General features: G+C 50.2%; 1 protein-coding gene across 1 annotated transcript in view; it reads right to left on the bottom strand.

Moving 5' to 3' along the window:
- Positions 1–26,971, bottom strand: part of phex (phosphate regulating endopeptidase homolog, X-linked) — a 371,262-nt gene that overhangs the window by 80,159 nt on the left and 264,132 nt on the right. Inside the window, exon 18 of the mRNA XM_038802848.1 lies at positions 10,198–10,265. Coding sequence (XP_038658776.1) covers positions 10,198–10,265 — 68 coding nt within the window. The remainder of the gene's footprint in view (positions 1–10,197; positions 10,266–26,971) is intronic.

Raw genomic sequence — 26,971 nt, 5'->3', positions numbered from 1 at the left:
ACATCATCCCTAGCCTCAACATCCATCTTGTCCCTCTCCTTTGTGAATACCGATGCAAAGTACTCATTAAGAATCTCACCCATTTCCTTTGAGTCCACGCATAAATTCCCTCTTTTGTCTTTAAGTGGGCCAATCCTTTCTCTACTTACCGTCTTGCTCCTTGTATACGAATAAAATGCTTTGGGATTTTCCTTAACCCTGTTAGCCAAAGGTATTTCATGACCCCTTTTAGCCCTCTTTATTGCGCGTTTGAGATTCGTCCTACTTTCCCGATATTCCTCCAAAGCTTCATCAGTTTTGAGTTGCCTCGATCCTATGTATGCTTCCTTTTTCATCTTAGCTCGTCTCACAATTCCACCCGTCATCCATAGTTCCCTAATCTTGCCATTTCTATCCCTCATTTTCACAGGAACATGTCTGCCCTGCACTCTAATCAACCTTTCCTTAAAAGACTTCCACATTTCAAATGTGGATTTACCCTTAAACAGCTGCTCCCAATCCACATTCCCTAGCTCCTGCCGAATTTTGTTATACTCTGCCTTTCCCCAATTTAGTACTCTTCCTTTCGGACCACTCTTGTCCTTATCCATGCGTATTCACCAGAGGGTGGTGGTGGATGGAAAATTTTCAGACTGGAGACCAGTTACCAGTGGTGTACCACAGGGATCAGTGCTGGGTCCTCGGCTATTTGTGATTTTTATCAATGACTTGGAGGAGGGGGCTGAAGGGTGGGTCAGTAAATTTGCTGTTGACACCAAGATTGGTGGAGTAGTGGATGAGGTGGAGGGCTGTTGTAGACTGCAAAGAGACATAGAACATAGAACATAGAACAGTACAGCACAGAACAGGCCCTTCGGCCCTCGATGTTGTGCCGAGCAATGATCACCCTACTCAAACCACACCCTTAACCCAACAACCCCATTAACCTTATTTCTTAGGACACTAAGGGCAATTTATCATGGCCAATCCACCTAACCCGCACACCTTTGGACTGTGGGAGGAAACCGGAGCACCCGGAGGAAACCCACGCACACACGGGGAGGATGTGCAGACTCCACACAGACAGTGACCCAGCCGGGAATTAATGCATATTGTGAAAAGTTGTGGTCCCAGCACAGACTCCTGAGGCACACCACTAGTCACCGTCCGCCATCCTGAAAAAGACCCCTTTATCCCCACTCTCTGCCTTCTGCCAGTCTGCTAATCCTCTATCCATGCCAGAATCTTACCCTTAACACCATGGGCTTTTAACTAATTTAATGGTCTCCTATGCGGCACCTTGTCAAAGGCCTTCTGGAAATCGAAATAAATCACTTCCATTGGTTCTCCTTTGTCTAACTTCCTTGTTACCTCCTCAAACATGACCTCCCTTTGACAAAGACGTGCTGACTCAGTCCTGTTTTATCATGCACTTCCAAGTACTTCGCAATCCCATCTTTAATAACAGACTCTAAAACCTTACCAATGACCAAAGTCAGGCGAACTGGCCTATAATTTCCCATCTTCTGCCTTCCTCCCTTCTTAAAAAGCAGTGTTACATTCGCCACTTTCCATTCTTCTGGGACCCTTCCCGCCACCAGTGATTCCTGAAAGATCACTGCCTCCAATGCCTCCACAATTTCTACAGCTACACCCTGGGGTGTTGTCCACCTTTAGATCATTCAGTTTCCCCAGAACTTTCTCCTTAGTAATGGTCGCTGCACTCACCTCTGCCCCCTGGTTCTCCTGGAACTCTGGCATCCCACTGGTGTCTTCCAACGTGAAGACTGATGCAAAGTAACTATTCAGTTCTTCTGCCATTTCTTTGTTTCCTGTTATTACTTCTCCAGCAACATTTTCCAGTGGTCCAATGCCTATTTTTGCCTCTCTCTTACCTTTTCATAGAAGGCTGTTGCGCCGACCTGTGAAACCACTCTAAAGCCCATCTACACTATTCCCTTATTATCCATATGTCTATCCAATGACCATTTAAATGCCCTTAATGCTGGCGAGTCCACTAGTGTTGCAGGCAGGGCATTCCACGCCCTTACTACTCTCTGAGTAAAGAACCTACCTCTGACATCTGTCCTATATCTATCTCCCCTCAATTTAAAGCTATGTCCCCTCATGCTAGCCATCACCATCCGAGGAAAAAGGCTCTCACTGTCCACCCTATCTAATCCTCTGATCATCTTGTATGCCTCAATTAAGTCACCTCTTAACCTTCTCCCTAACGAAAACAGCCTCAAGTCCCTTAGTCTTTCCTCATAAGATCTTCCCTCTGTACCAGGCAACATCCTGGTCCAACATCTAATCGCCAGTGGGGGCATGGCCCCTGTCCTTGCTCACCTGTAAATCCACCCAGTGTGGGGCATGGTCCAGCACTACAATTGCCGAGTACCTGATGTCTACCACCCCCGCCAGGAAAGCCCTATCAAAAACGAAAATGTCAATCTGGGATTACATTTTGTGTACATGGGAGGAAAAAGAAAATTCCTTAGATCTTGGCCGTCCAAACCTCCACCGATCCACCCCTCCCATTTGCTCCATTAAACCCCTTTAGTTCGTTTGCAGCGGCTGGCACCTTCCCTGTTCTCAAATTCTTCCGATCCAGCCTCTGATCAAAAACCGTATTAAAGTCCCCTCCCATGATCCAGAATCCAGATCAGGAATCTTCCCCAACACCCGCCTCATGAACTCCACATCATCACAGTTTGGTGCATAATATTCACCAGTACCATCGGTATCCGCTCCAACTTCCCACTCACCATGACGTACCTACCACCCCCCCCCCCCGAATCTGCCACTTTGCATCCCACTTCAAATGACACCCACTTATTAATCAAAATCACTACCCCCCTTTAAAGCTATGTCCCCTTGTGCTAGCCATCACCATCCAAGGAAAAAGGCTCTCACTGTCCACCCTATCTAATCCTCTGATCATCATGTATGCCTCAATTAAGTCACCTCTTAACCTTCTCCCTAACGAAAACAGCCTCAAGTCCCTCAGCCTTTCCTCATAAGATCTTCCCTTTTATATATTGAAAAAAACTCTTCCCATCTTCCTTTATATTACTATCTAGCTTGCACTCATATTTCATCTTCTCCCCCTTTATTGCTTTTTTAGTTGTCCTCTGCTCGCTTTTAAAGACTTCCCAATCCTCTGGCTTCCCACTAATTCGCGCCACTTTGTATGCTTTTTCCGTAGCCTTTATGCTGTCCTTGACATCCCTCATCAAACATGGATTCCTTGTCTTCCCCTTAGCATGTTTCCTTCTCCTTGGGATGAATTTCTGTTGTGCCTACCTAATAACCCCCAAAAACTCCTGCCATTGCTGTTCCACTGTTTCCCCTGCTGGGCTCCTTCTCCAATCAACTCTGGCCAGCTCCTCCCTCATGTCTTTGTGGTTACCCTTATTTAATTGTGATACCGTTACATCTTATTGCAGCTTCTTTCTCTCAAACTGTGGGGTAAATTCTATCATATTGTGGTCACTGCCCCCTCAGGGTTCCTTCACCTTAAGTTCCCAAATCAAGTCTGCCTCATTACACATCACCAAATCCAGAATTGCCTGTTCCCTTGTAGGCTCTGTCATAGGCTGCACCAAAAATCATCTCTTAAACATTCCACAAATTCCTTTTCTTGGGATCCACTACCAACCTGATTTTCCCAGTCCACCTGCATATTGAAGACCCCCCATGATTATTGTAATATTGCCTTTTTTACATGTCTTTTCTATCTCCTGATTTATGTTCTGCCCCACATCCTGCAGAGGTGGCAGAGCGGCGACGCTGATTCGCTGTTGCAGGGAGTGATTTGCCTCGGGTGCAGTCACTGTGACTAGAAGGAGCTCTCTGTGAGGATAGACTGCGGGGGCAAGTTGAGGCAAGTATCCTGCAGAGGGCGGCAGAGCGGCGACGCTGATTGGCTGTTGCGGGGAGTGAATTGTGGAAGGCTGCTGTCGGGTGAGTTTCTAGAAGTTTCAGGCAGTAGCTAAACCCGAGACACTACACAGGTAGTGTCTCCCACTCATCCCTCCTCCTCTAACCAAAAAGAAAGAGTGTGTGGTGAGTTGGTGAGTAAGCTTTTCGTTCCTTTCCCTCTCTCCACCCTTCCACCACCTGCGGGGAGTGTGAAAATCAGGTAAGCTTTTTTCTCTCTCTGTATTTGTCAAGTGGATAAATGGAAGGGATGGCAGAGAGGGCAGTGCAATGTTCCTCCTGCAGGATGTTCGAGGTGAGGGTCACCGTCGGTGGCCCTGCTGAGTTCACCTAAAGGAAGTGCAGCCATCTCCAGCTCCTCAAAGACTGTATTAGGGAACTGGAACTGGATAAACTGAGGATCATTTGGGAGGCAGAGTCGGATATAGATAGAAGCTACAGGGAAGTAGTTACTCCTAAGAATGACGGTAACTGGGTGATGTTTAAAAGGAGGGGGAAGAAGCAGTTAGTGGAGGGATACCCCGCGGTTGTTCCCCTCAAAGTTTTGGATACTGTTGGGGGGAGACCTACCAGAGATAAGCCACAGTGATCAAGTCTCTGGCACCAAGTCTGTCCCTGTGGCTCAGAAGGGAAGGGGGAAGAGCAGGAGAACAATAGTTATTGGAGACTCTATAGTTAGAGGTACAGATAGGAAGTTCTGTGGCAACGATAGAGGCACACGGTTGGTGTGTTGCCTCCTGGGTGCCAAGGTCCGTGACGTCTCTGATCGTGTTTTCAGGATCCTTAGGAGGAGGGGGAGCAGCCACAAGTCGTGGTACACATCGGTACCAATGACATAGGTAGGAAAGGGGACGGGGATGTAAAACAGGAATTCAAAGAGCTAGGGTGGAAGCTGAGAGCCAGACAGATTGGTGTTGTTATCTCTGGTTTGCTGCCACGTGCTAGCAAGGTGAGGAACAGGGAGAGAGTGCATGTTAAACACATGGCTACAGGGATGGTGTAGGAAGGAGGTTTCAGTTACATGGATAATTGGAGCACATTCTGGGGAAGGTGGGACCTGTACAACAGGACAGGTTTGCACCTGAACCAGAAGGGGGCACCGATATCCTGGGAGGGAAATTTGCTACAGCTCTTCGGGGGGGTTAAACTAATTTGGCCGGGGGATGGGAAACTGATTTGTAGTCCAGGAGATAGCATTGCTGGAGTTCAGGAAGTTGAGGGTGGTGCAGTACTGAGGAAGGTATCAAGGTCACAAAAGTGGACCTGCAGGCATGAAGGTGGTTTGAAGTGTGTCTACTTCAATGAGAGGAGCATCAGGAATAAGGCTGGTAGCTTGAAGCAGGATTGGTACCTGGGACTACGATGTTTTGGCCATTATGGAGACATGGACTAGAACAGGAGCAGGAATGGTTGTTGGAAGTTCCGGTGGTATAGATGTTTCAGTAAGAGTAGGGAAGGTGGTAAAAGAGGTGGAGGAGTAGCATTGTTAATCAAGGATAGTATAATGGCTGCAGGAAGGCAGTTCGAGGGGGATCTGTCCACTGAGATAGTGTGGGCTGAAGCTAGAAATAGGAAAGGAGGGGTCACTTTGTTAGGAGTTTTCTATAGGCCCCCCAAACAGTAACAGAGATGTGGAGGAAAAGATTGCAATGCAGATTTTGGATAGGTGCGGTAGTCACAGGGTAGTTGTCATGGGTGATTTTAACTTTCCAAATAGTGATTGGAACCACTATAATTCGAATAGTTTAGATGGGGCTGTTTTATCCAGTGTGTGCAGGAGGGTTTCCTCACACAATGGGCAAATGCGGAGAATCGTAAAGGCTGCTGTGGGACAGGCCGTGACCAACGGCAGCCTTCACGCCCACTTCCGGGGCCGATTTCTCCCCCGGCGGGGCTAGGAGCGCGGCCCCGTGCGTCACGGCGGCGCGGCCTTGATGACGTTCATCAAGGCCGCACATCAAGCGTCACGCCGGCTGATCGGCCGGGTGACGTCAGCCGCGCATGCGCAGTTGGCGTCTTTGCCTCAGCCGCCCCGCAAGACGTGGCGGCTTGATCTTGCGGGCGGCGGAGGGAAAAGAGTGCGTCCGTTACGGACGCACGGCCCGTGATCGGTGGGCACCGATCGCGGGCCTATGCCCCCCTTGGCACGGCCGTGGTACTGCCGTGCCAATCAGGCCCCCAGATGCCCCTAATGGGCATCTGGTGCCCGTTTCACGACGGCAGCGAGCAGGTGTGTTTGCTGTCGTGTTGAAACGGGCGTGAAGGCCCAGCCGCTCGGCCCATCGGCCTCGGAGAATCGCTGCTCGCCGTAAAAACGGCGAGCGGCGATTCGTGGCGTGGGTCGGGCATGGGGGGGGGGGAGAATAGCGGGAGGGCGTGAAAAATGTCGGGAGGCCCTCCCGCTATTCTCCCACCCGGCGTGGGGGGCGGAGAATCGCACCCAATATGTGGATAGACCGACAAGAGGCGGGGCCACATTGGATTGGTACTGGGTATGAACCGGGCCAAGTGTTAGATTTGGTTGTGGGAGAGCACTTTGGAGATAATGACCACAATTCGGTGACTTTCACTGTAGCAATGGAGAGGGATAGGAACATACGGCAGGGCAAGGTTTATGACTGGGGGAAGGGTAATTAGGATGCGATTAGACAAGAATTGAGGAGCATAAGATGAAAACAGGAACTGTCAGCGATAGGCACAATTGAGATGTGGAGCTTCTTCAAGGAGCAAATACTGTGTGTCTTTGATATGTATGTCCCTGTTAGGCAGGGAGGAAATGGTCGAGTGAGGGAACCATGGTTTACAAAAGAGGTTGAATGGCTTGTCAAGAGGAAGAAGGGGGCTTATCTAAGGATGAGAAAACTATGTTCAGTTCGAACACTTGAGGGATATAAGATAGCTAGGAAGGAGCTCAAGAAAGGGCTTCGGAGGGGGCATGAAAAGTCCTTGGTCGGTTGGATCAAGGAAAACCCCAAGGCTTTTTAAGCTTATGTGAGGAATAAAAGATGACCAAGGTGAAGTTAGGGCCGGTCAAGGACAGTAGTGGGAATGTGTGCATGGAGTCTGAAGATATAGAAGAGGCCCTAAATGAATACTTTCCTTCAGCGTTCACAAAGGAGAGGGGCCATGTTGTTGAGGAGGATAGTGCGATACAGGCTGGTAGGCTGGAGGAGGTAGATATTTGGAAGGAAGATGTGTTAGAAATTTTGAGAAGCCTGAGGATAGATAGGTCCCTGGGCCTGATGGGATATATCCTAGGATTCTTTGGGAGGCAAGGGATGAGATTGCAGAGCCTTTGGCTTTGGTCTTTATGTCCTCACTGTCTACAGGAATAGTGCCAGAAGACTGGAGAGAGGCGAATGTTGTCCCCTTGTTCAAGAAAGGTAATAGGTATAACCCTGGGCATTATAGGTCGGCTAGTCTCACTTTGGTCATAGGTAAATTATTGGAAAGGGTCCTGAGGGATAGGATTTATGATCATTTGGAAAGATACAGCTTAATCCAGGAAAGTCAGCATGGATTTGTGAGGGGTAAGTCTTGCCTCACAAGTTTGATTGTATTCTTTGAGGAGGCAACTAAGTACATAGACGAAGGTAGAGCAGTTGATGTCGTATACATGGATTTTAGTAAGGCGTTTGATAAGGTGTGCCCCTTGGTCGGCTCATGCAGAAAGTAAGGAGACATAGCATAGAGGGAAATTTGGCCGATTGGATCAGTAACTGGCTATCACATAGAAGATAGAGGGTGGTGGCAGATGGTAAATTTTCATCCTGGAGACCAGTTACCAGCGGTGTCCCACAGGGATCAGTGCTGGGTCCTCTGCTATTTGTGATTTTTATCAATGACTTAGATGATGGGGTTGAAGGTTGGGTTAGTAAATTTGCTGATGACACCAAGATTGGTGGAGTAGTGGATGAGGTGGAAGGCTGTTGTAGGCTGCAAAGAGACATTGATAGGATGCAGAGCTGGGCTGAAAAGTGGCAGATGGAGTTTAACCCTGATAAGAGCGAGGTGATTCATTTTGGTAGGACAAATTTGAATGCGGATTACAGGGTTAACGGCAGGGTTCTGAGGAATGTGGAGCAGCAGAGAGATCTCGGAGTTCATGTCTGTAGATCTCTGAAAGTTGCCACCCAAGTGGATAGAGCCGTGAAGAAAGCCTGTAGTGTGTTAGTATTTATTAACAGGAGGATTGAGTTTAAGAGCCGTGAGGTTATGCTGCAACTGTACTAGACCTTGGTGAGACCACATTTGGAGTATTGTGTGCAGTTCTGGTCAACTCATTATAGGAAGAATGTGGAAGCATTGGAAAGGGTGCAAAAGGTGATTTACCAGGATGCTGCCTGGATTGGAGGGTAGGTCTTATGAGGAAAGGTTGAGGGAGCTAGGGCTTTTCTCATTGGAGCGAAGGAGAATGAGAGGTGACTTAATTGAGGTGTATAAGATGATGAGAGGGATAAATAGAGTGGATGTTCAACGACTTTTTCCTTGGGTGGAAGTAGCTGTTGCAAGGGGGCATAACTATAAGGTTCATGGTGGAAGATATAGGAGGGATGTCAGAGGTAAGTTCTTTACTCAGAGTGGTTGGGGCGTGGAATGCACTTCCAGCTATGGTAGTGGAGTCGGACACTTTCGGAACTTTCAAGCGGTTATTGGATAGGCATATGGAGTGCACTAGAATGATTGGGAGGAGGTTGATTTGATTTTAGTTTCAGACTAGTTCGGCACAACATCATGGGGCCGAAGGGCCTGTACTGTGCTGTACAGTTCTATGTTCTATGTTCAATGTACTGTTAGGAGGCCTGTACATAACTCCCATCAGGGTCTTATTACCTTTGCGTTTCCTCAACTCTACCCACAGTCTATGCCTTCTGTCCTATATCGCACCTTGCTATCAATTTAACTTCATTTCTTACTGACAATGCAACCCTTCCCCCTTTGCCCATGTGCCTGTCCTTTCGATAGGACATATATCTTTGAATATTGAGATCCCAGCCCTGATCCCCTTGCAGCCACGAATCTGTGATGCCCACAACATCGTACCGGCCAATTTCAATGTGCGCAACAAGCTCATTTACCTTGTTCCGTATACTGCGTGCATTTAGGTACAACACCCTCAATCCTGCATTGGCCACCTCCCTTTTCACATTCACCTCAGTCACTGTACCCTGTACTGTGGCCCTTTTTGATTTTTGACTCTGGCTTCTCTGCCTTACACTTTTCCCCCTTATTGCTTTTTGTTTCTGGCCCCATTTTTCTTGCCTCTGACATTAGTTTAAACCCTCCCCAACAGCAATAGCAAACACCGCCCCCCCAGGACATCGGTTCCAGTCATGTCCAGGTGCAGACCGTCCTGTTTTGTCCCCAGAACCGGTTACAATGCTCCAGGAATTTGAATCCCTCCCTCTTGCACCATCTCTCAAGCCACACGTTCATCCTATCTATCCTGACATTTCTACTCTGACTAGCTCGTGGCACTGGTCAGCATCCTGAGATTCCTACCTTTGGGGTCCTACTTTTTAGTTTAACTCCTAACTCCCTGAATTCAGCTTGTAAGACCTCATTCTGTCTTTTACCATTATCTTTGGTGCACCACGACAGCTGGCTGTTCACCCACACCCCCTCCAGAATGTCCTGCAGCCCCTCCAAGACATCCTTGACCCTTGCACCCCAGGAGGCAACACATCATCCTGGAGTCACGATTGCATCCGCAGAACTGCCTGTCTATTCCCCTTACGATTGAGTCCCCTATCACTATAGCCCTGCCATTCTTCTTCCTGCCCTCTGCGCAGCAGAGACAGCCACGGTGCCATGAACCTGGCTGCTGCTACCTTCCCCTGGTGAGCCATCTCCCTCAACAGTATCCAAAGCGTAATACCTGCTTTGCAGGGAGATGACCGCAGGGGATACCTGCACTGCCTTCCTACTCTTGCTCTGTCTTTGGTCACCCAATTTCTATCTCCTTCAGTAATTTTCACCTGCAGTGTGACCAACTCGCTAAACGTGCTATCCACGACCTCCTCAGCATCGCGGATGCTCCAAAGTGAGTCCATCCACAGCTCCAGAGCCATCAAGCATCCTGTGATGAGAATTAAACAAGAGGAATCCCAGACGAAATACCAGATCATTTATGGAGCTGTGAAGTCAGCAGTACGCAGTGCATCCTGAGAGCGCTCCTGTTCTTTACCAATACAGCGAATCAGGCTTCAATAAGGAAAAAAGGATCATTAAATTGTGCACAGAACATTTCTTTATTAAGAGGACACTGGCACTTACCATCATCATCAAACGCATGTGAGAATTCATGTCCCACAATGACCCCAATTGCACCATAACTGATGGACCTGAAATCAAAAGCAATTCGCTGGAATTACTGGAGATGTTGGTCATCTTGGCATCAATCTTGTCTCAAGTGTGGCTCTGCGGTGCCCCCATTCCCTTGATTCAGAAATCTGCGGGTTCAGGTCCCTGTCCAGGGCTGGAGCACAATTTTCAGGCCGGCCTTCGAGTCAGGTACTGAGGGGAGTGCTGCCCTGACAGAGGTACAGGTGAGGCAGTCCTCTCAGGTGACAGCACCCATTGAATAAGAACAGAAGAATTCTCCTGATGATTCCTCAGCCACCGCCATTCAAATATATAACAAAATCATTGGGCACATCTGTGGGATCTGTTGCTGAGGTGAATTTCTACATTATAACAGTGACTGCCTCATTGTGCTGTGGACTGTTTTGGGACATTCTCCGAATTGACCTATCAAAACACTGGCCCTGTCATTTGGTCAGTGGACGCTGACTCCACCTCTCCCCCATCCGAGCTTCCACCTGTAGTGGGCTGTGGAGCAGGAAGATCCTACATTTCTATAACACCTTTCACAATGCCACAAAGTACTTTACAGCCACTAAAGTACTTTTGAAGCAGTAACTGGTGTAATTTGTCTTTCACACGCTCATCATACCTCATCTCCTTGGAGAGCAAGTTTGTGTCATTGCAAAGTTCCAAAGAGATTCAGTGCTCAGGAGCAAAACCTGCTCCAATTGGCAACAGTAGCCACTGTATTCGGGCTAGGACTAGAGTTTGGATGGGTTGAATTATTCAATGTCTGTGGGAATATGTTAAGGTTAATCTTAGCATTAGGGCTACAGGTTTGAATGAGTGAATCATTCTGTGCCTGGGGTTATGCTTAGTGTTAGAGTTAGGGTTTAGGATTTAGGAGTTCGGATTCTGTGCCTGGGGTTATGCTTAGTGTTAGAGTTAGGATTTAGAGTTTAGGAGTTAGGATTCTGTGCCTGGGGAAATGCTTAGTGTTAGAGTTAGGATTTAGGATTTGGGATTTAGGGTTTGCATGGCTCAAACCAAGAAGGAAAAACTAGTTTGGACCACTATTCATATTTCCCCTCACTCAGTGTCTGCGACCACTATTTTAAGGTTAGAGTTAGGATTTGTCCGGGTCAAATTACTCACAGTGATTGCTCACACACTGTAAGGGTTAGAGTTAGGGTGAGCATGAGAGTTTGCATTTGAGTTGGGGTTAGGAGTACGGTTGGGCTTGCAGCAGAGTTATGTTTACAGTTAGGGTTAGGGCTTGCAGTCTGGTTCGAAGAAGGGTTTGCAGGAGGGTTAGGGTTGGTATTAGGGTTTGCTGTGGAATTAGGTATGAGTTTGCAGTTAGGGTTCATGTTTGCAGGAGGGTTAGGGTTGGTATTAGTGTTTGCTGCAGAGTTAGGTATGAGTTTGTAGTGGGGTTATGGTTCGGGGTTGCAAAAGGCTTAGGGTTTATAGTAGGGTTAGGGTTAGCAATAGCGTTAGGGTTTGTAGTAGGGTTAGGGTTAGCAATAGGGTTGGGGTTTGTAGTAGGGTTAGGGTTAGCAATAGGGTTGGGGTTTATAGTAGGCTTGGGGTTAGCAATAGCGTTAAGGTTTGCAGTAGGCTTAGGGTTAGCAATAGCGTTAGGGTTTATAGTAGGGTTAGGGTTAGCAATAGGGTTGGGGTTTGTAGTAGGGTTAGGGTTAGCAATAGCGTTAGGGTTTGTAGTAGGGTTAGGGTTAGCTATAGCGTTAGGGTTTGTAGTAGGGTTAGCAATAGCTTTAGGGTTTGCAGTAGGCTTATGGTTAGCAATAGCGTTAGCATTTGTAGTAGGGTTAGGGTTAGCAATAGGGTTGGGGTTTGCAGTAGGGTTAGGGTTAGCAATAGGGTTAGGGTTTGCGGTAGGCTTAGGGTTAGCAATAGGGTTGGGGTTTGCAGTAGGGTTGGGTTAGGATTAGGGTTAGGGTTAGGGTTAGGTTTTAGGGTTAGGGTTAGCAATAGCATTAGGGTTTGCAGTAGGCTTAGGGTTAGCAATAGCGTTAGGGTTTGTAGTAGGGATAGGGATAGCAATAGGGTTAGGGTTTGCAGTAGGCTTAGGGTTAGCAATAGGGTTGGGGTTTGCAGTAGGCTTAAGGCTAGCAATAGGGTTGGGGTCTGCAGTAGGGTTGGGATTTGTAGTCGGGTTAGGGCTATCAGTTGGGTTAAGGGTGGATTTGCAGTCGAGTTAGGATTAGTAATATGATCCAGAATTCTCCACTAACGGATTCTCCATTTTGCCGGCAGCCCGGGGGATTCCAGACGGTGTGGGGCTGCCCCACAATGGGAAACCCCATTGACCAGCCGGTGAAGCAGAGAATCCCGATGGCGTGCAGAACCAGAAATCTGGCGCGGTGGGGCGGAGATTAGCTTTGAGTTTGCATTAGGGGTGGCATGGGTTGCAGTTGAGATAATGTTTGAAGAAGGGTTCGGGTTTACAGTAGGGTACATAGAACATAGAACATAGAACGATACAGCGCAGTACAGGCCCTTCGGCCCACGATGTTGCACCGACATGGGAAGTCAAAAACTAAAGGCCATCTAACCTACACTATGCCATTATCATCCATATGCTTATCCAATAAACTTTTAAATGCCCTCAATGTTGGCAAGTTCACTACTGTTGCAGGTAGGGCATTCCACGGCCTCACCACTCTTTGCGTAAAAAACCTACCTCTGACCTCTGTCCTATATCTATTACCCCTCAATTTAAGGCTATGTCCCCTCGTGCTAGTCACCTCCATCCGCAGGAGAAGGCTCTCGCTGTCCACCCTATCTAACCCTCTGATCATTTTGTATGCCTCTATTAAGTCACCTCTTAACCTTCTTCTCTGTAACGAAAACAACCTCAAGTCCATCAGCCTTTCCTCATAAGATTTTCCCTCCATACCAGGCAACATCCTGGTAAATCTCCTCTGCACCCGTTCCAAAGCTTCCACGTCCTTCCTATAATGAGGCAACCAGAACTGTACGCAATACTCCAAATGCGGCCGTACCAGAGTTTTGTACAGCTGCAACATGACCTCATGGCACCGGAACTCAATCCCTCTACCAATAAAGGCCAACACACCATAGGCCTTCTTCATAACCCTATCAACCTGGGTGGCAACTTTCAGGGATCTATGTACATGGACACCGAGATCCCTCTGCTCATCCACACTACCAAGAATTTTACCATTAGCCAAATATTCCGCATTCCTGTTATTCTTTCCAAAGTGAATCACCTCACACTTCTCCACATTAAACTCCATTTGCCACCTCTCAGCCCAGCTCTGCAGCTTATCTATGTCCCTCTGTAACCTGCAACATCCTTCCGCACTGTCTACAACTCCACCGACTTTAGTGTCGTCTGCAAATTAACTCACCCAACCTTCTGCGCCCTCCTCTAGGTCATTTATAAAAATGACAAACAGCAACGGCCCCAGAACAGATCATTGTGGTACGCCACTCGTAACTGAACTCCATTCTGAACGTTTCCCATCAACCACCACCCTCTGTCTTCTTTCAACTAGCCAATTTCTGATCCACATCTCTGAATCACCCTCAATCCCCAGCCTCCGTATTTTCTGTAATAGCCGACCGTGGGGAACTTTATCAAACGCTTTACTGAAATCCATATATACCACATCAACTGCTCTACCCTCGTCTACCTGTTCAGTCACCTTCTCAAAGAACTCGATAAGGTTTGTGAGGCATGACCTACCCTTCACAAAACCATGCTGACTGTCCCTAATCATATTATTCGTATCTAGATGATTATAAATCGTATCTCTTATAATCCTCTCCAAGACTTTACCCACAACAGACGTGAGGCTCACCGGCCTATAGTTACCGGGGTTATCTCTACTCCCCTTCTTGAACAAAGGGACCACATTTGCTATCCTCCAGTCCTCTGGCACTATTCCTGTAGCCAATGATGACAGAAAAATCAAAGCCAAAGGCTCAGCAATCTCTTCCCTGGCTTCCCAGAGAATCCTAGGATAAATCCCATCAGGCCCCGGGGACTTATCTATTTTCACCTTGTCCAGAATTGCCAACACTTCTTCCCTACGCACCTCAATGCCATCTATTCTAATAGCCTGGGTCTCAGCATTCTCCTCCACAATATTATCTTTTTCTTGAGTGAATACTGACGAAAAGTATTCATTTAGTATCTCGCTTATTTCCTCAGCCTCCACACACAACTTCCCACCACTGTCCTTGACTGGCCCTACTCTTACCCTAGTCATTCTTTTATTCCTGACATACCTATAGAAAGCTTTTGGGTTTTCCTTGATCCTACCTGCCAAACACATCTCATGTCCCCTCCTTGCTCGTCTTAGCTCTCTCTTTAGATCCTTCCTCGCTTCCTTGTAACTATCAAGCGCCCCAACTGAAACTTCACTATGCCTTCACATAGGCCTCCTTCTTCCTCTTAACAAGAGATTCCACTTCTTTGGTAAACCACGGTTCCCTCGCTCGACCCCTTCCTCCCTGCCTGACTGGTACGTACTTATCAAGAACACGCAATAGCTGTTCCTTGAACAAGCTTCACATATCCAGTGTGCCCAACCCTTGCAGCCTACTTCTCCAACCTACACATCCTAAGTCATGTCTGATGGCATCATAATTGCCCTTCCCCCAGCTATAACTCTTGCCCTGCGGGGTATACTTATCCCTTTCCATCACTAACGTAAAGGTCACCGAATTGTGGTCACTGTCTCCAAAGTGCCCACCTACCTCCAGATCTAACACCTGTCCTGGTTCATTACCCAAAACCAAATCCAATGTGGCCTTGCCTCTTGTTGGCCTGTCAACATATTGTGTCAGGAAACCCTCCTGCACACATTGTACAAAGAACGACCCATCTAATATACTCAAACTATATCTTTTCCAGTCAATATTTGGAAAGTTAAAGTCTCCCATAACAACTACCCTGTTACTTTCGCTCTTTTCCAGAATCATCTTCGCCATCCTTTCCTCTACATCCCTAGAACTATTAGGTGGCCTATAGAAAACTCCCAACAGGGTGACCTCTCCTTTCCTGTTTCTAACCTCAGCCCATACTACCTCAGAAGAAGAGTCCCCATCTAGCATCCTTTCCGCCACCGTAATACTGTCCTTGACTAGCAGCGCCATACCTCCCCCTCTTTTGCCCCCTTCTCTGAGCTTACTAAAACACCTAAACCCCGGAACCTGCAACAACCATTCCTGTCCCTGCTCTATCCATGTCTCTGAAATGGCCACAACATCGAAGTCCCAGGTACCAACCCATGCTGCCAGTTCCCCTACCTTACTTCGTATACTCCTGGCATTGAAGTAGACGCACTTCAAACCACCACCCTGAACACTGGCACCCTCCTGCAAAGTCAAATCTGTGCTCCTGACCTCTATACTCTCAATCTCCCGTACCCCAAAACTACAATCCAGGTTCCCATGCCCCTGCTGAATTAGTTTAAACCCCCCCAAAGAGCACTAACAAATCTCCCCCCCAGGATATTGGTGCCCCTCAGGTTCAGATGTAGACCATCCTGTCTATAGAGGTCCCACCTTCCCCAGAAAGAGCCCCAGTTATCCAGAAATCTGAATCCCTCCCGCCTGCACCATCCCTGTAGCCACGTGTTTAATTGCTCTCTCTCCCTATTCCTCGTCTCACAACCCAGAGATAACAACTCTGTTTGTTCTCGCTCTGAGCTTCCATCCTAGCTCCCTAAAGGCCTGCCTGACATTCTTGTCCCCTTTCCTACCTATGTCGTTAGTGCCAATGTGGATTATGACTTGGGGCTGCTCCCCCTCCCCCTTAAGGACCCGGAAAACACGATCCGAGACATCACGTACCCTTGCACCTGGGAGGCAACATACCAAACGTGAGTCTCTCTCGCTCCCACAAAATCTCCTATCTGTGCCCCTGACTATTGAGTCCCCAATTACTAATGTTCTACTCCTTTCCCCCCTTCCTTTCTGAGCAACAGGGACAGACTCCGTGCCAGAGGCCCGTACCCCATGGCTTACCCCTGGTAAGTCGTCCCCCCACAAGTGTCCAAAACGGTATACATGTTACTAAGGGGCACGACCAAAGGGGATCCCTGTACTGACTGTGCCCCTCTAACCGTCACCCATCTATCTTTATTCTTTGACGTAACAACCTCCCTGAAGCTTCTATCTATGACCCCCTCTGCCTCCCGAATGATCCGAAGTTCATCCAGCTCAAGCTCCAATACCCTAACACGGTTTTTGAGGAGCTGGAGTTGGGTACACTTCCCACAGATGAAACCAGCAGGGACACTAACGGCATCCCTCACCTCAAACATCCTGCAGGAGGAGCATTGTACTGCCTTCCCTGACATCACCTCTAGATTTAAAAAGAAAACAAGAAAAGGAAGAGCTTACCTGATATTCCCTCAAACACTGCTCCCGCTGAAAGGTAAGCAAATTTAAAGGCACCCACTCACCTTCACGACAGGCCCCTGCTCCCGCTTCCCAACGACCGTGGTTTTTTTTTTGGTTAGAGGAAGAGGTAGGGTGGGAAACACTGACGAAGTGTTTCGGGTTTAACTGTCACTTGACTACAGCCTCTCCACAAACCACCTTCAAATTAGGCTGGATGCTTGCCTTCACTCAAACTCCTCGGGTCTCCTTCGCAGGTACACCTTCAAATTAGGCTGACCGCACTGCACGTATGCAAATTTCCCCAGAACAGGTGATCAGTAGCTCTGCTCTGCTGCCCTCTGCTGGATCAGGGGTAGAGTTAGGGTTTGCAGTAGGAATAGCGTTAGAGTTTGCAGTCGGGTTAGTGTTCGGGTTAGTGTTCGGGTTAGTGTTCGGGTTTGCAGTCGGGTTAGTGTTCGGGTTAGTGTTCGGGTTAGTGTTCGGGTTTGCAGTCGGGTTAGTGTTCGGGTTAGTGTTCGGGTTTGCAGTCGGGTTAGTGTTCGGGTTTGCAGTCGGGTTAGTGTTCGGGTTAGTGTTCGGGTTAGTGTTCGGGTTTGCAGTCGGGTTAGTGTTCGGGTTAGTGTTCGGGTTTGCAGTCGGGTTAGTGTTCGGGTTAGTGTTCGGGTTAGTGTTCGGGTTAGTGTTCGGGTTTGCAGTCGGGTTTGCAGTCGGGTTAGTGTTCGGGTTTGCAGTCGGGTTAGTGTTCGGGTTTGCAGTCGGGTTAGTGTTCGGGGTTTGCAGTCGGGTTAGTGTTCGGGTTTGCAGTCGGGTTAGTGTTCGGGTTTGCAGTCGGGTTAGTGTTCGGGTTTGCAGTCGGGTTAGTGTTCGGGTTTGCAGTCGGGTTAGTGTTCGGGTTTGCAGTCGGGTTAGTGTTCGGGTTTGCAGTCGGGTTAGTGTTGGGGTTTGCAGTCGGGTTAGTGTTCGGGTTTGCAGTCGGGTTAGTGTTCGGGTTTGCAGTCGGGTTAGTGTTCGGGTTTGCAGTCGGGTTAGTGTTCGGGTTTGCAGTCGGGTTAGTGTTCGGGTTTGCAGTCGGGTTAGTGTTCGGGTTTGCAGTCGGGTTAGTGTTCGGGTTTGCAGTCGGGTTAGTGTCCGGGTTTGCAGTCGGGTTAGTGTTCGGGTTTGCAGTCGGGTTAGTGTTCGGGTTTGCAGTCGGGTTTGTGTTCGGGTTTGCAGTCGGGTTAGTGTTCGGGTTTGCAATCGGGTTAGTGTTCGGGTTTGCAGTCGGGTTAGTGTTCGGGTTTGCAGTCGGGTTAGTGTTCGGGTTTGCAGTCGGGTTAGTGTTCGGGTTTGCAGTCGGGTTAGTGTTCGGGTTTGCAGTCGGGTTCGTGTTCGGGTTTGCAGTCGGGTTAGTGTTCGGGTTTGCAGTCGGGTTAGTGTTCGGGTTTGCAGTCGGGTTAGTGTTCGGGTTTGCAGTCGGGTTAGTGTTCGGGTTTGCAGTCGGGTTAGTGTTGGGGTTTGCAGTCGGGTTAGTGTTCGGGTTTGCAGTCGGGTTAGTGTTCGGGTTTGCAGTCGGGTTAGTGTTCGGGTTGCAGTCGGGTTAGTGTTCGGGTTTGCAGTCGGGTTAGTGTTCGGGTTTGCAGTCGGGTTAGTGTTCGGGTTTGCAGTCGGGTTAGTGTTCGGGTTTGCAGTCGGGTTAGTGTTCGGGTTTGCAGTCGGGTTAGTGTTCGGGTTTGCAGTCGGGTTAGTGTTCGGGTATGCAGTCGGGTTAGTGTTCGGGTTTGCAGTCGGGTTAGTGTTCGGGTTTGCAGTCGGGTTAGTGTTCGGGTTTGCAGTCGGGTTAGTGTTCGGGTTTGCAGTCGGGTTAGTGTTCGGGTTTGCAGTAGGGTTAGTGTTCGGGTTTGCAGTCGGGTTAGTGTTCGGGTTTGCAGTCGGGTTAGTGTTCGGGTTTGCAGTCGGGTTAGTGTTCGGGTTTGCAGTCGGGTTAGTGTTCGGGTTTGCAGTCGGGTTAGTGTTCGGGTTTGCAGTCGGGTTAGTGTTCGGGTTTGCAGTCGGGTTAGTGTTCGGGTTTGCAGTCGGGTTAGTGTTCGGGTTTGCAGTCGGGTTAGTGTTCGGGTTTGCAGTCGGGTTAGTGTTCGGGTTTGCAGTTGGGTTATTGTTCGGGTATGCAGTCGGGTTAGTGTTCGGGTTTGCAGTCGGGTTAGTGTTCGGGTTTGCAGTCGGGTTAGTGTTCGGGTTTGCAGTCGGGTTAGTGTTCGGGTTTGCAGTGGGGTTAGTGTTCGGGTTTGCAGTCGGGTTAGTGTTCGGGTTTGCAGTCGGGTTAGTGTTCGGGTTTGCAGTCGGGTTAGTGTTCGGGTTTGCAGTCGGGTTAGTGTTCGGGTTTGCAGTCGGGTTAGTGTTCGGGTTTGCAGTCGGGTTAGTGTTAGGGTTTGCAGTCGGGTTAGTGTTAGGGTTTGCAGTCGGGTTAGTGTTAGGGTTTGCAGTCGGGTTAGTGTTCGGGTTTGCAGTCGGGTTAGTGTTCGGGTTTGCAGTCGGGTTAGTGTTCGGGTTTGCAGTCGGGTTAGTGTTCGGGTATGGAGTCGGGTTAGTGTTCGGGTTCGCAGTCGGGTTAGTGTTCGGGTTCGCAGTCGGGTTAGTGTTCGGGTTTGCAGTCGGGTTAGTGTTCGGGTTTGCAGTCGGGCTAGTGTTCGGGTTTGCAGTCGGGTTAGTGTTCGGGTTTGCAGTCGGGTTAGTGTTCGGGTTTGCAGTCGGGTTAGTGTTCGGGTTTGCAGTCGGGTTAGTGTTCGGGTTCGCAGACGGGTTAGTGTTCGGGTTTGCAGTCGGGTTAGTGTTCGGGTTTGCAGTAGGGTTAGTGTTCGGGTTTGCAGTAGGGTTAGTGTTCGGGTTTGCAGTCGGGTTAGTGTTCGGGTTTGCAGTCGGGTTAGTGTTTGGGTTTGCAGTCGGGTTAGTGTTCGGGTTTGCAGTCGGGTTAGTGTTCGGGTTTGCAGTCGGGTTAGTATTCGGGTTTGCAGTCGGGTTAGTGTTCGGGTTTGCAGTCGGGTTAGTGTTCGGGTTCGCAGTCGGGTTAGTGTTCGGGTTTGCAGTGGGGTTAGTGTTCGGGTTTGCAGTCGGGTTAGTGTTCGGGTTTGCAGTCGGGTTAGTGTTCGGGTTTGCAGTCGGGTTAGTGTTCGGGTTTGCAGTCGGGTTAGTGTTCGGGTTTGCAGTCGGGTTAGTGTTCGGGATTGCAGTCGGGTTAGTGTCCGGGTTTGCAGTCGGGTTAGTGTTCGGGTTTGCAGTCGGGTTAGTGTTCGGGTTTGCAGTCGGGTTAGTGTTCGGGTTTGCAGTCGGGTTAGTGTTCGGGTTTGCAGTCGGGTTAGTGTTCGGGTTTGCAGTCGGGTTAGTGTTCGGGTTTGCAGTCGGGTTAGTGTTCGGGTTTGCAGTCGGGTTAGTGTTCGGGTTTGCAGTCGGGTTAGTGTTCGGGTTTGCAGTCGGGTTAGTGTTCGGGTTTGCAGTCGGGTTAGTGTCCGGGTTTGCAGTCGGGTTAGTGTTCGGGTTTGCAGTCGGGTTAGTGTTCGGGTTTGCAGTCGGGTTAGTGTTCGGGTTTGCAGTCGGGTTAGTGTTCGGGTTTGCAGTCGGGTGTGTTCGGGTTTGCAGTCGGGTTAGTGTTCGGGTTTGCAGTCGGGTTAGTGTTCGGGTTTGCAGTCGGGTTAGTGTTCGGGTTTGCAGTCGGGTTAGTGTTCGGGTTTGCAGTCGGGTTAGTGTTCGGGTTAGTGTTCGGGTTTGCAGTCGGGTTAGTGTTCGGGTTTGCAGTCGGGTTAGTGTTCGGGTTTGCAGTCGGGTTAGTGTTGGGGTTTGCAGTCGGGTTAGTGTTCGGGTTTGCAGTCGGGTTAGTGTTCGGGTTCGCAGTCGGGTTAGTGTTCGGGTTTGCAGTCGGGTTAGTGTTCGGGTTTGCAGTCGGGTTAGTGTTCGGGTTTGCAGTCGGGTTAGTGTTCGGGTTTGCAGTCGGGTTAGTGTTCGGGTTTGCAGTCGGGTTAGTGTTCGGGTTTGCAGTCGGGTTAGTGTTCGGGTTTGCAGTCGGGTTAGTGTTCGGGTTTGCAGTCGGGTTAGTGTTCGGGTTTGCAGTCGGGTTAGTGTTCGGGTTTGCAGTCGGGTTAGTGTTCGGGTTTGCAGTCGGGTTAGTGTTCGGGTTTGCAGTCGGGTTAGTGTTCGGGTTTGCAGTCGGGTTAGTGTTCGGGTTTGCAGTCGGGTTAGTGTCCGGGTTTGCAGTCGGGTTAGTGTCCGGGTTTGCAGTCGGATTAGTGTTCGGGTTTGCAGTCGGGTTAGTGTTCGGGTTTGCAGTCGGGTTAGTGTTCGGGTTTGCAGTCGGGTTAGTGTTCGGGTTTGCAGTCGGGTTAGTGTTCGGGTTTGCAGTCGGGTGTGTTCGGGTTTGCAGTCGGGTTAGTGTTCGGGTTTGCAGTCGGGTTAGTGTTCGGGTATGCAGTCGGGTTAGTGTTCGGGTTTGCAGTCGGGTTAGTGTTCGGGTTTGCAGTCGGGTTAGTGTTCGGGTTTGCAGTCGGGTTAGTGTTTGGGTTTGCAGTCGGGTTAGTGTTCGGGTTTGCAGTCGGGTTAGTGTTCGGGTTTGCAGTCGGGTTAGTGTTCGGGTTTGCAGTCGGGTTAGTGTTCGGGTTTGCAGTCGGGTTAGTGTTCGGGTTTGCAGTCGGGTTAGTGTTCGGGTTTGCAGTCGGGTTAGTGTTCGGGTTTGCAGTCGGGTTAGTGTTCGGGTTTGCAGTCGGGTTAGTGTTCGGGTTTGCAGTCGGGTTAGTGTTCGGGTTTGCAGTCGGGTTAGTGTTCGGGTTTGCAGTCGGGTTAGTGTTCGGGTTTGCAGTCGGGTTAGTGTTCGGGTTTGCAGTCGGGTTAGTGTCCGGGTTTGCAGTCGGATTAGTGTTCGGGTTTGCAGTCGGGTTAGTGTTCGGGTTTGCAGTCGGGTTAGTGTTCGGGTTTGCAGTCGGGTTAGTGTTAGGGTTTGCAGTCGGGTTAGTGTTCGGGTTTGCAGTCGGGTTAGTGTTCGGGTTTGCAGTCGGGTTAGTGTTCGGGTTTGCAGTCGGGTTAGTGTTCGGGTTTGCAGTCGGGTTAGTGTTCGGGTTTGCAGTCGGGTGTGTTCGGGTTTGCAGTCGGGTTAGTGTTCGGGTTTGCAGTCGGGTTAGTGTTCGGGTATGCAGTCGGGTTAGTGTTCGGGTTTGCAGTCGGGTTAGTGTTTGGGTTTGCAGTCGGGTTAGTGTTCGGGTTTGCAGTCGGGTTAGTGTTCGGGTTTGCAGTCGGGTTAGTGTTCGGGTTTGCAGTCGGGTTAGTGTTCGGGTTTGCAGTCGGGTTAGTGTTCGGGTTTGCAGTCGGGTTAGTGTTCGGGTTAGTGTTCGGGTTTGCAGTCGGGTTTGCAGTCGGGTTAGTGTTCGGGTTTGCAGTCGGGTTAGTGTTCGGGTTTGCAGTCGGGTTAGTGTTCGGGTTTGCAGTCGGGTTAGTGTTCGGGTTTGCAGTCGGGTTAGTGTTCGGGTTTGCAGTCGGGTTAGTGTTCGGGTTTGCAGTCGGGTTAGTGTTCGGGTTTGCAGTCGGGTTAGTGTTCGGGTTTGCAGTCGGTTAGTGTTCGGGTTTGCAGTCGGGTTAGTGTTCGGGTTTGCAGTCGGGTTAGTGTTCGGGTTTGCAGTCGGGTTAGTGTTCGGGTTTGCAGTCGGGTTAGTGTTCGGGTTTGCAGTCGGGTGTGTTCGGGTTTGCAGTCGGGTTAGTGTTCGGGTTTTGCAGTCGGGTTAGTGTTCGGGTATGCAGTCGGGTTAGTGTTCGGGTTTGGAGTCGGGGTTAGGGGTCGGGTTTTGCAGTCGGGTTAGTGTTCGGGTTTGCAGTCGGGTTAGTGTTCGGGTTTGCAGTCGGGTTAGTGTTCGGGTTTGCAGTCGGGTTAGTGTTCGGGTTTGCAGTCGGGTTAGTGTTCGGGTTTGCAGTCGGGTTAGTGTTCGGGTTTGCAGTCGGGTTAGTGTTCGGGTTTGCAGTCGGGTTAGTGTTCGGGTTTGCAGTCGGGTTAGTGTTCGGGTTTGCAGTCGGGTTAGTGTTCGGGTTTGCAGTCGGGTTAGTGTTCGGGTTTGCAGTCGGGTTAGTGTTCGGGTTTGCAGTCGGGTTAGTGTTCGGGTTTGCAGTCGGGTTAGTGTTCGGGTTTGCAGTCGGGTTAGTGTTCGGGTTTGCAGTCGGGTTAGTGTTCGGGTTTGCAGATCGGGTTAGTGTTCGGGTTTGCAGTCGGGTTAGTGTTCGGGTTTGCAGTCGGGTTAGTGTTCGGGTTTGCAGTCGGGTTAGTGTTCGGGTTTGCAGTCGGGTTAGTGTTCGGGTTTGCAGTCGGGTTAGTGTTCGGGTTTGCAGTCGGGTTAGTGTTCGGGTTTGCAGTCGGGTTAGTGTTCGGGTTTGCAGTCGGGTTAGTGTTCGGGTTTGCAGTCGGGTTAGTGTTCGGGTTTGCAGTCGGGTTAGTGTTCGGGTTTGCAGTCGGGTTAGTGTTCGGGTTCGCAGTCGGGTTAGTGTTCGGGTTCGCAGTCGGGTTAGTGTTCGGGTTTGCAGTCGGGTTAGTGTTCGGGTTTGCAGTCGGGTTAGTGTTCGGGTTCGCAGTCGGGTTAGTGTTCGGGTTCGCAGTCGGGTTAGTGTTCGGGTTCGCAGTCGGGTTAGTGTTCGGGTTCGCAGTCGGGTTAGTGTTCGGGTTTGCAGTCGGGTTAGTGTTCGGGTTTGCAGTCGGGGTTAGTGTTCGGGTTTGCAGTCGGGTTAGTGTTCGGGTTTGCAGTCGGGTTAGTGTTCGGGTTTGCAGTCGGGTTAGTGTTCGGGTTTTGCAGTCGGGTTAGTGTTCGGGTTTGCAGTCGGGTTAGTGTTCGGGTTTGCAGTCGGGTTAGTGTTCGGGTTTGCAGTCGGGTTAGTGTTCGGGTTTGCAGTCGGGTTAGGTGTTCGGGTTTGCAGTCGGGTTAGTGTTCGGGTTTGCAGTCGGGTTAGTGTTCGGGTTTGCAGTCGGGTTAGTGTTCGGGTTTGCAGTCGGTTAGTGTTCGGGTTTGCAGTCGGGTAGTGTTCGGGTTTGCAGTCGGGTTAGTGTTCGGGTTTGCAGTCGGGTTAGTGTTCGGGTTTGCAGTCGGGTTAGTGTTCGGGTTTGCAGTCGGGTTAGTGTTCGGGTTTGCAGTCGGGTTAGTGTTCGGGTTTGCAGTCGGGTTAGTGTTCGGGTTTGCAGTCGGGTTAGTGTTCGGGTTTGCAGTCGGGTTAGTGTTCGGGTTTGCAGTCGGGTTAGTGTTCGGGTTTGCAGTCGGGTTAGTGTTCGGGTTTGCAGTCGGGTTAGTGTTCGGGTTTGCAGTCGGGTTAGTGTTCGGGTTTGCAGTCGGGTTAGTGTTCGGGTTTGCAGTCGGGTTAGTGTTCGGGTTTGCAGTCGGGTTAGTGTTCGGGTTTGCAGTCGGGTTAGTGTTCGGGTTTGCAGTCGGGTTAGTGTTCGGGTTTGCAGTCGGGTTAGTGTTCGGGTTTGCAGTCGGGTTAGTGTTCGGGTTTGCAGTCGGGTTAGTGTTCGGGTTTGCAGTCGGGTTAGTGTTCGGGTTTGCAGTCGGGTTAGTGTTCGGGTTTGCAGTCGGGTTAGTGTTCGGGTTTGCAGTCGGGTTAGTGTTCGGGTTTGCAGTCGGGTTAGTGTTCGGGTTTGCAGTCGGGTTAGTGTTCGGGTTTGCAGTCGGGTTAGTGTTCGGGTTCGCAGTCGGGTTAGTGTTCGGGTTGCAGTCGGGTTAGTGTTCGGGTTTGCAGTCGGGTTAGTGTTCGGGTTTGCAGTCGGGTTAGTGTTCGGGTTTGCAGTCGGGTTAGTGTTCGGGTTTGCAGTCGGGTTAGTGTTCGGGTTCGCAGTCGGGTTAGTGTTCGGGTTTGCAGTCGGGTTAGTGTTCGGGTTTGCAGTCGGGTTAGTGTTCGGGTTTGCAGTCGGGTTAGTGTTCGGGTTTGCAGTCGGGTTAGTGTTCGGGTTTGCAGTAGGGTTAGTGTTCGGGTTTGCAGTAGGGTTAGTGTTCGGGTTTGCAGTCGGGATAGTGTTCGGGTTTGCAGTCGGGTTAGTGTTCGGGTTTGCAGTCGGGTTAGTGTTCGGGTTTGCAGTCGGGTTAGTGTTCGGGTTTGCAGTCGGGTTAGTGTTCGGGTTTGCAGTCGGGTTTGTGTTCGGGTTTGCAGTCGGGTTAGTGTTCGGGTTTGCAGTCGGGTTAGTGTTCGGGTTTGCAGTCGGGTTAGTGTTCGGGTTTGCAGTCGGGTTAGTGTTCGGGTTTGCAGTCGGGTTAGTGTTCGGGTTTGCAGTCGGGTTAGTGTTCGGGTATGCAGTCGGGTTAGTGTTCGGGTTTGCAGTCGGATTAGTGTTCGGGTTTGCAGTCGGGTTAGTGTTCGGGTTTGCAGTCGGGTTAGTGTTCGGGTTTGCAGTCGGGTTAGTGTTCGGGTTTGCAGTCGGGTTAGTGTTCGGGTTTGCAGTCGGGTTAGTGTTCGGGTTTGCAGTCGGGTTAGTGTTTGGGTTTGCAGTCGGGTTAGTGTTCGGGTTTGCAGTAGGGTTAGTGTTCGGGTTTGCAGTCGGGATAGTGTTCGGGTTTGCAGTCGGGTTAGTGTTCGGGTTTGCAGTCGGGTTAGTGTTCGGGTTTGCAGTCGGGTTAGTGTTCGGGTTTGCAGTCGGGTTAGTGTTCGGGTTTGCAGTCGGGTTAGTGTTCGGGTTTGCAGTCGGGTTAGTGTTCGGGTTTGCAGTCGGGTTAGTGTTCGGGTTTGCAGTCGGGTTAGTGTTCGGGTTTGCAGTCGGGTTAGTGTTCGGGATTGCAGTCGGGTTAGTGTTCGGGTTTGCAGTCGGGTTAGTGTTCGGGTTTGCAGTCGGGTTAGTGTTCGGGTTTGCAGTCGAGTTAGTGTTCGGGTTTGCAGTCGGGTTAGTGTTCGGGTTTGCAGTCGGGTTAGTGTTCGGGTTTGCAGTCGGGTTAGTGTTCGGGTTTGCAGTCGGGTTAGTGTTCGGGTTTGCAGTCGGGTTAGTGTTCGGGTTTGCAGTCGGGTTAGTGTTCGGGTTTGCAGTCGGGTTAGTGTTCGGGTTTGCAGTCGGGTTAGTGTTCGGGTTTGCAGTCGGGTTAGTGTTCGGGTTTGCAGTCGGGTTAGTGTTCGGGTTTGCAGTCGGGTTAGTGTTCGGGTTTGCAGTCGGGTTAGTGTTCGGGTTTGCAGTCGGGTTAGTGTTCGGGTTTGCAGTCGGGTTAGTGTTCGGGTGGCTAAAGCGGCAGTTTGACTGGTTGACGATGAGAAGGGCAGTCGGTCACTGCGGCAGGCATGAGGGAGTGCAGTATGAGTACGGGGAGAAGGCGAGCTGCATGTTGGGTTCAGCAGCTGCTGTCACGGGTAGTGTCGAGGGAAATCCTGCCAATGAGACGGAAGGGGTGGTAGTGATTTTGGATCCAGAAAGGATAAATGAGGAGTTCTCTAAGGTCCAGCTGGGGAGGCATGGGGAGGAGGCTGGTATGGTTCAGTTTCAAGATGGGCTGGACTTCCTGGAATTGGAGGAGGGGAAGGGGCTGGCACTGGAGGAACCATGAGTGCTACAGGAGGCAATCGATTGCATTGGCAACCATGCAGTTGACAAGGTGCCGAGGCTGGATGGTTTCGCAACAGAATGTTAAACGCACTTCGGCACCTTCTGGGTATGTTCAATGAAGCGGAGGAGTCTGGGTAACCGCCGGCAATGCTGGCACAGGCATCAATTTCACTAATCCCAAAAAAGGGAAAGGATCCAATGGAATGCAGATCCTATAGGGCTATCTCTGCTGAACACGGATGTGAATGTCCTGACAAAGCTATTGGCGAGAAGATTGGAGGGGTGTGTGCCGGAGGTGGTCTTGGGCGACCAAACAGGGTTTGTGAAGGGGAGACAGCTTTCTAGCCATATTAGATTGTTGGGGGGGTAGTGCTGGTGGTGATTGTGTCAATGGATGCAGAAAGGCCTGTGACCGGTTAGAGTGGAGAGATTTGTTCGGAATCCTGGAGAAGTTTGGGTTTGGGCCGAGGTTTGTGCAGTGGGTCTGGTTGTTATCTGTGACCCCCATGGCTAGTGTGCGAACGAATGAGACAAACCCGGGTTATTCTGGGCTGGAAAGGGGAACGAGGCAGGGGCTTCCGCTATCCCCGCTGTTGTTCGTGCTGGCAATTTTAGACTTTAGAACTTTTAGAACAGTACAGCACAGAACAGGCCCTTCGGCCCTCGATGTTGTGCCGAGCAATGATCACCCCACTCAAACCCACGTATCCACCCTATACCCGTAACCCAACAACCACCCCCTTCACCTTACTTTTTAGGACACTACAGGCAATTTAGCATGGCCAATCCACCTAACCCGCGCATCTTTGGACTGTGGGAGGAAACCGGAGCACCCGGAGG

This window comes from Scyliorhinus canicula, chromosome 7, assembly GCF_902713615.1.
Source record: "Scyliorhinus canicula chromosome 7, sScyCan1.1, whole genome shotgun sequence".
Classification (NCBI taxonomy): Eukaryota; Metazoa; Chordata; class Chondrichthyes; order Carcharhiniformes; family Scyliorhinidae; genus Scyliorhinus; species Scyliorhinus canicula.
This window is presented reverse-complemented; position numbering and strand designations above follow the sequence as displayed.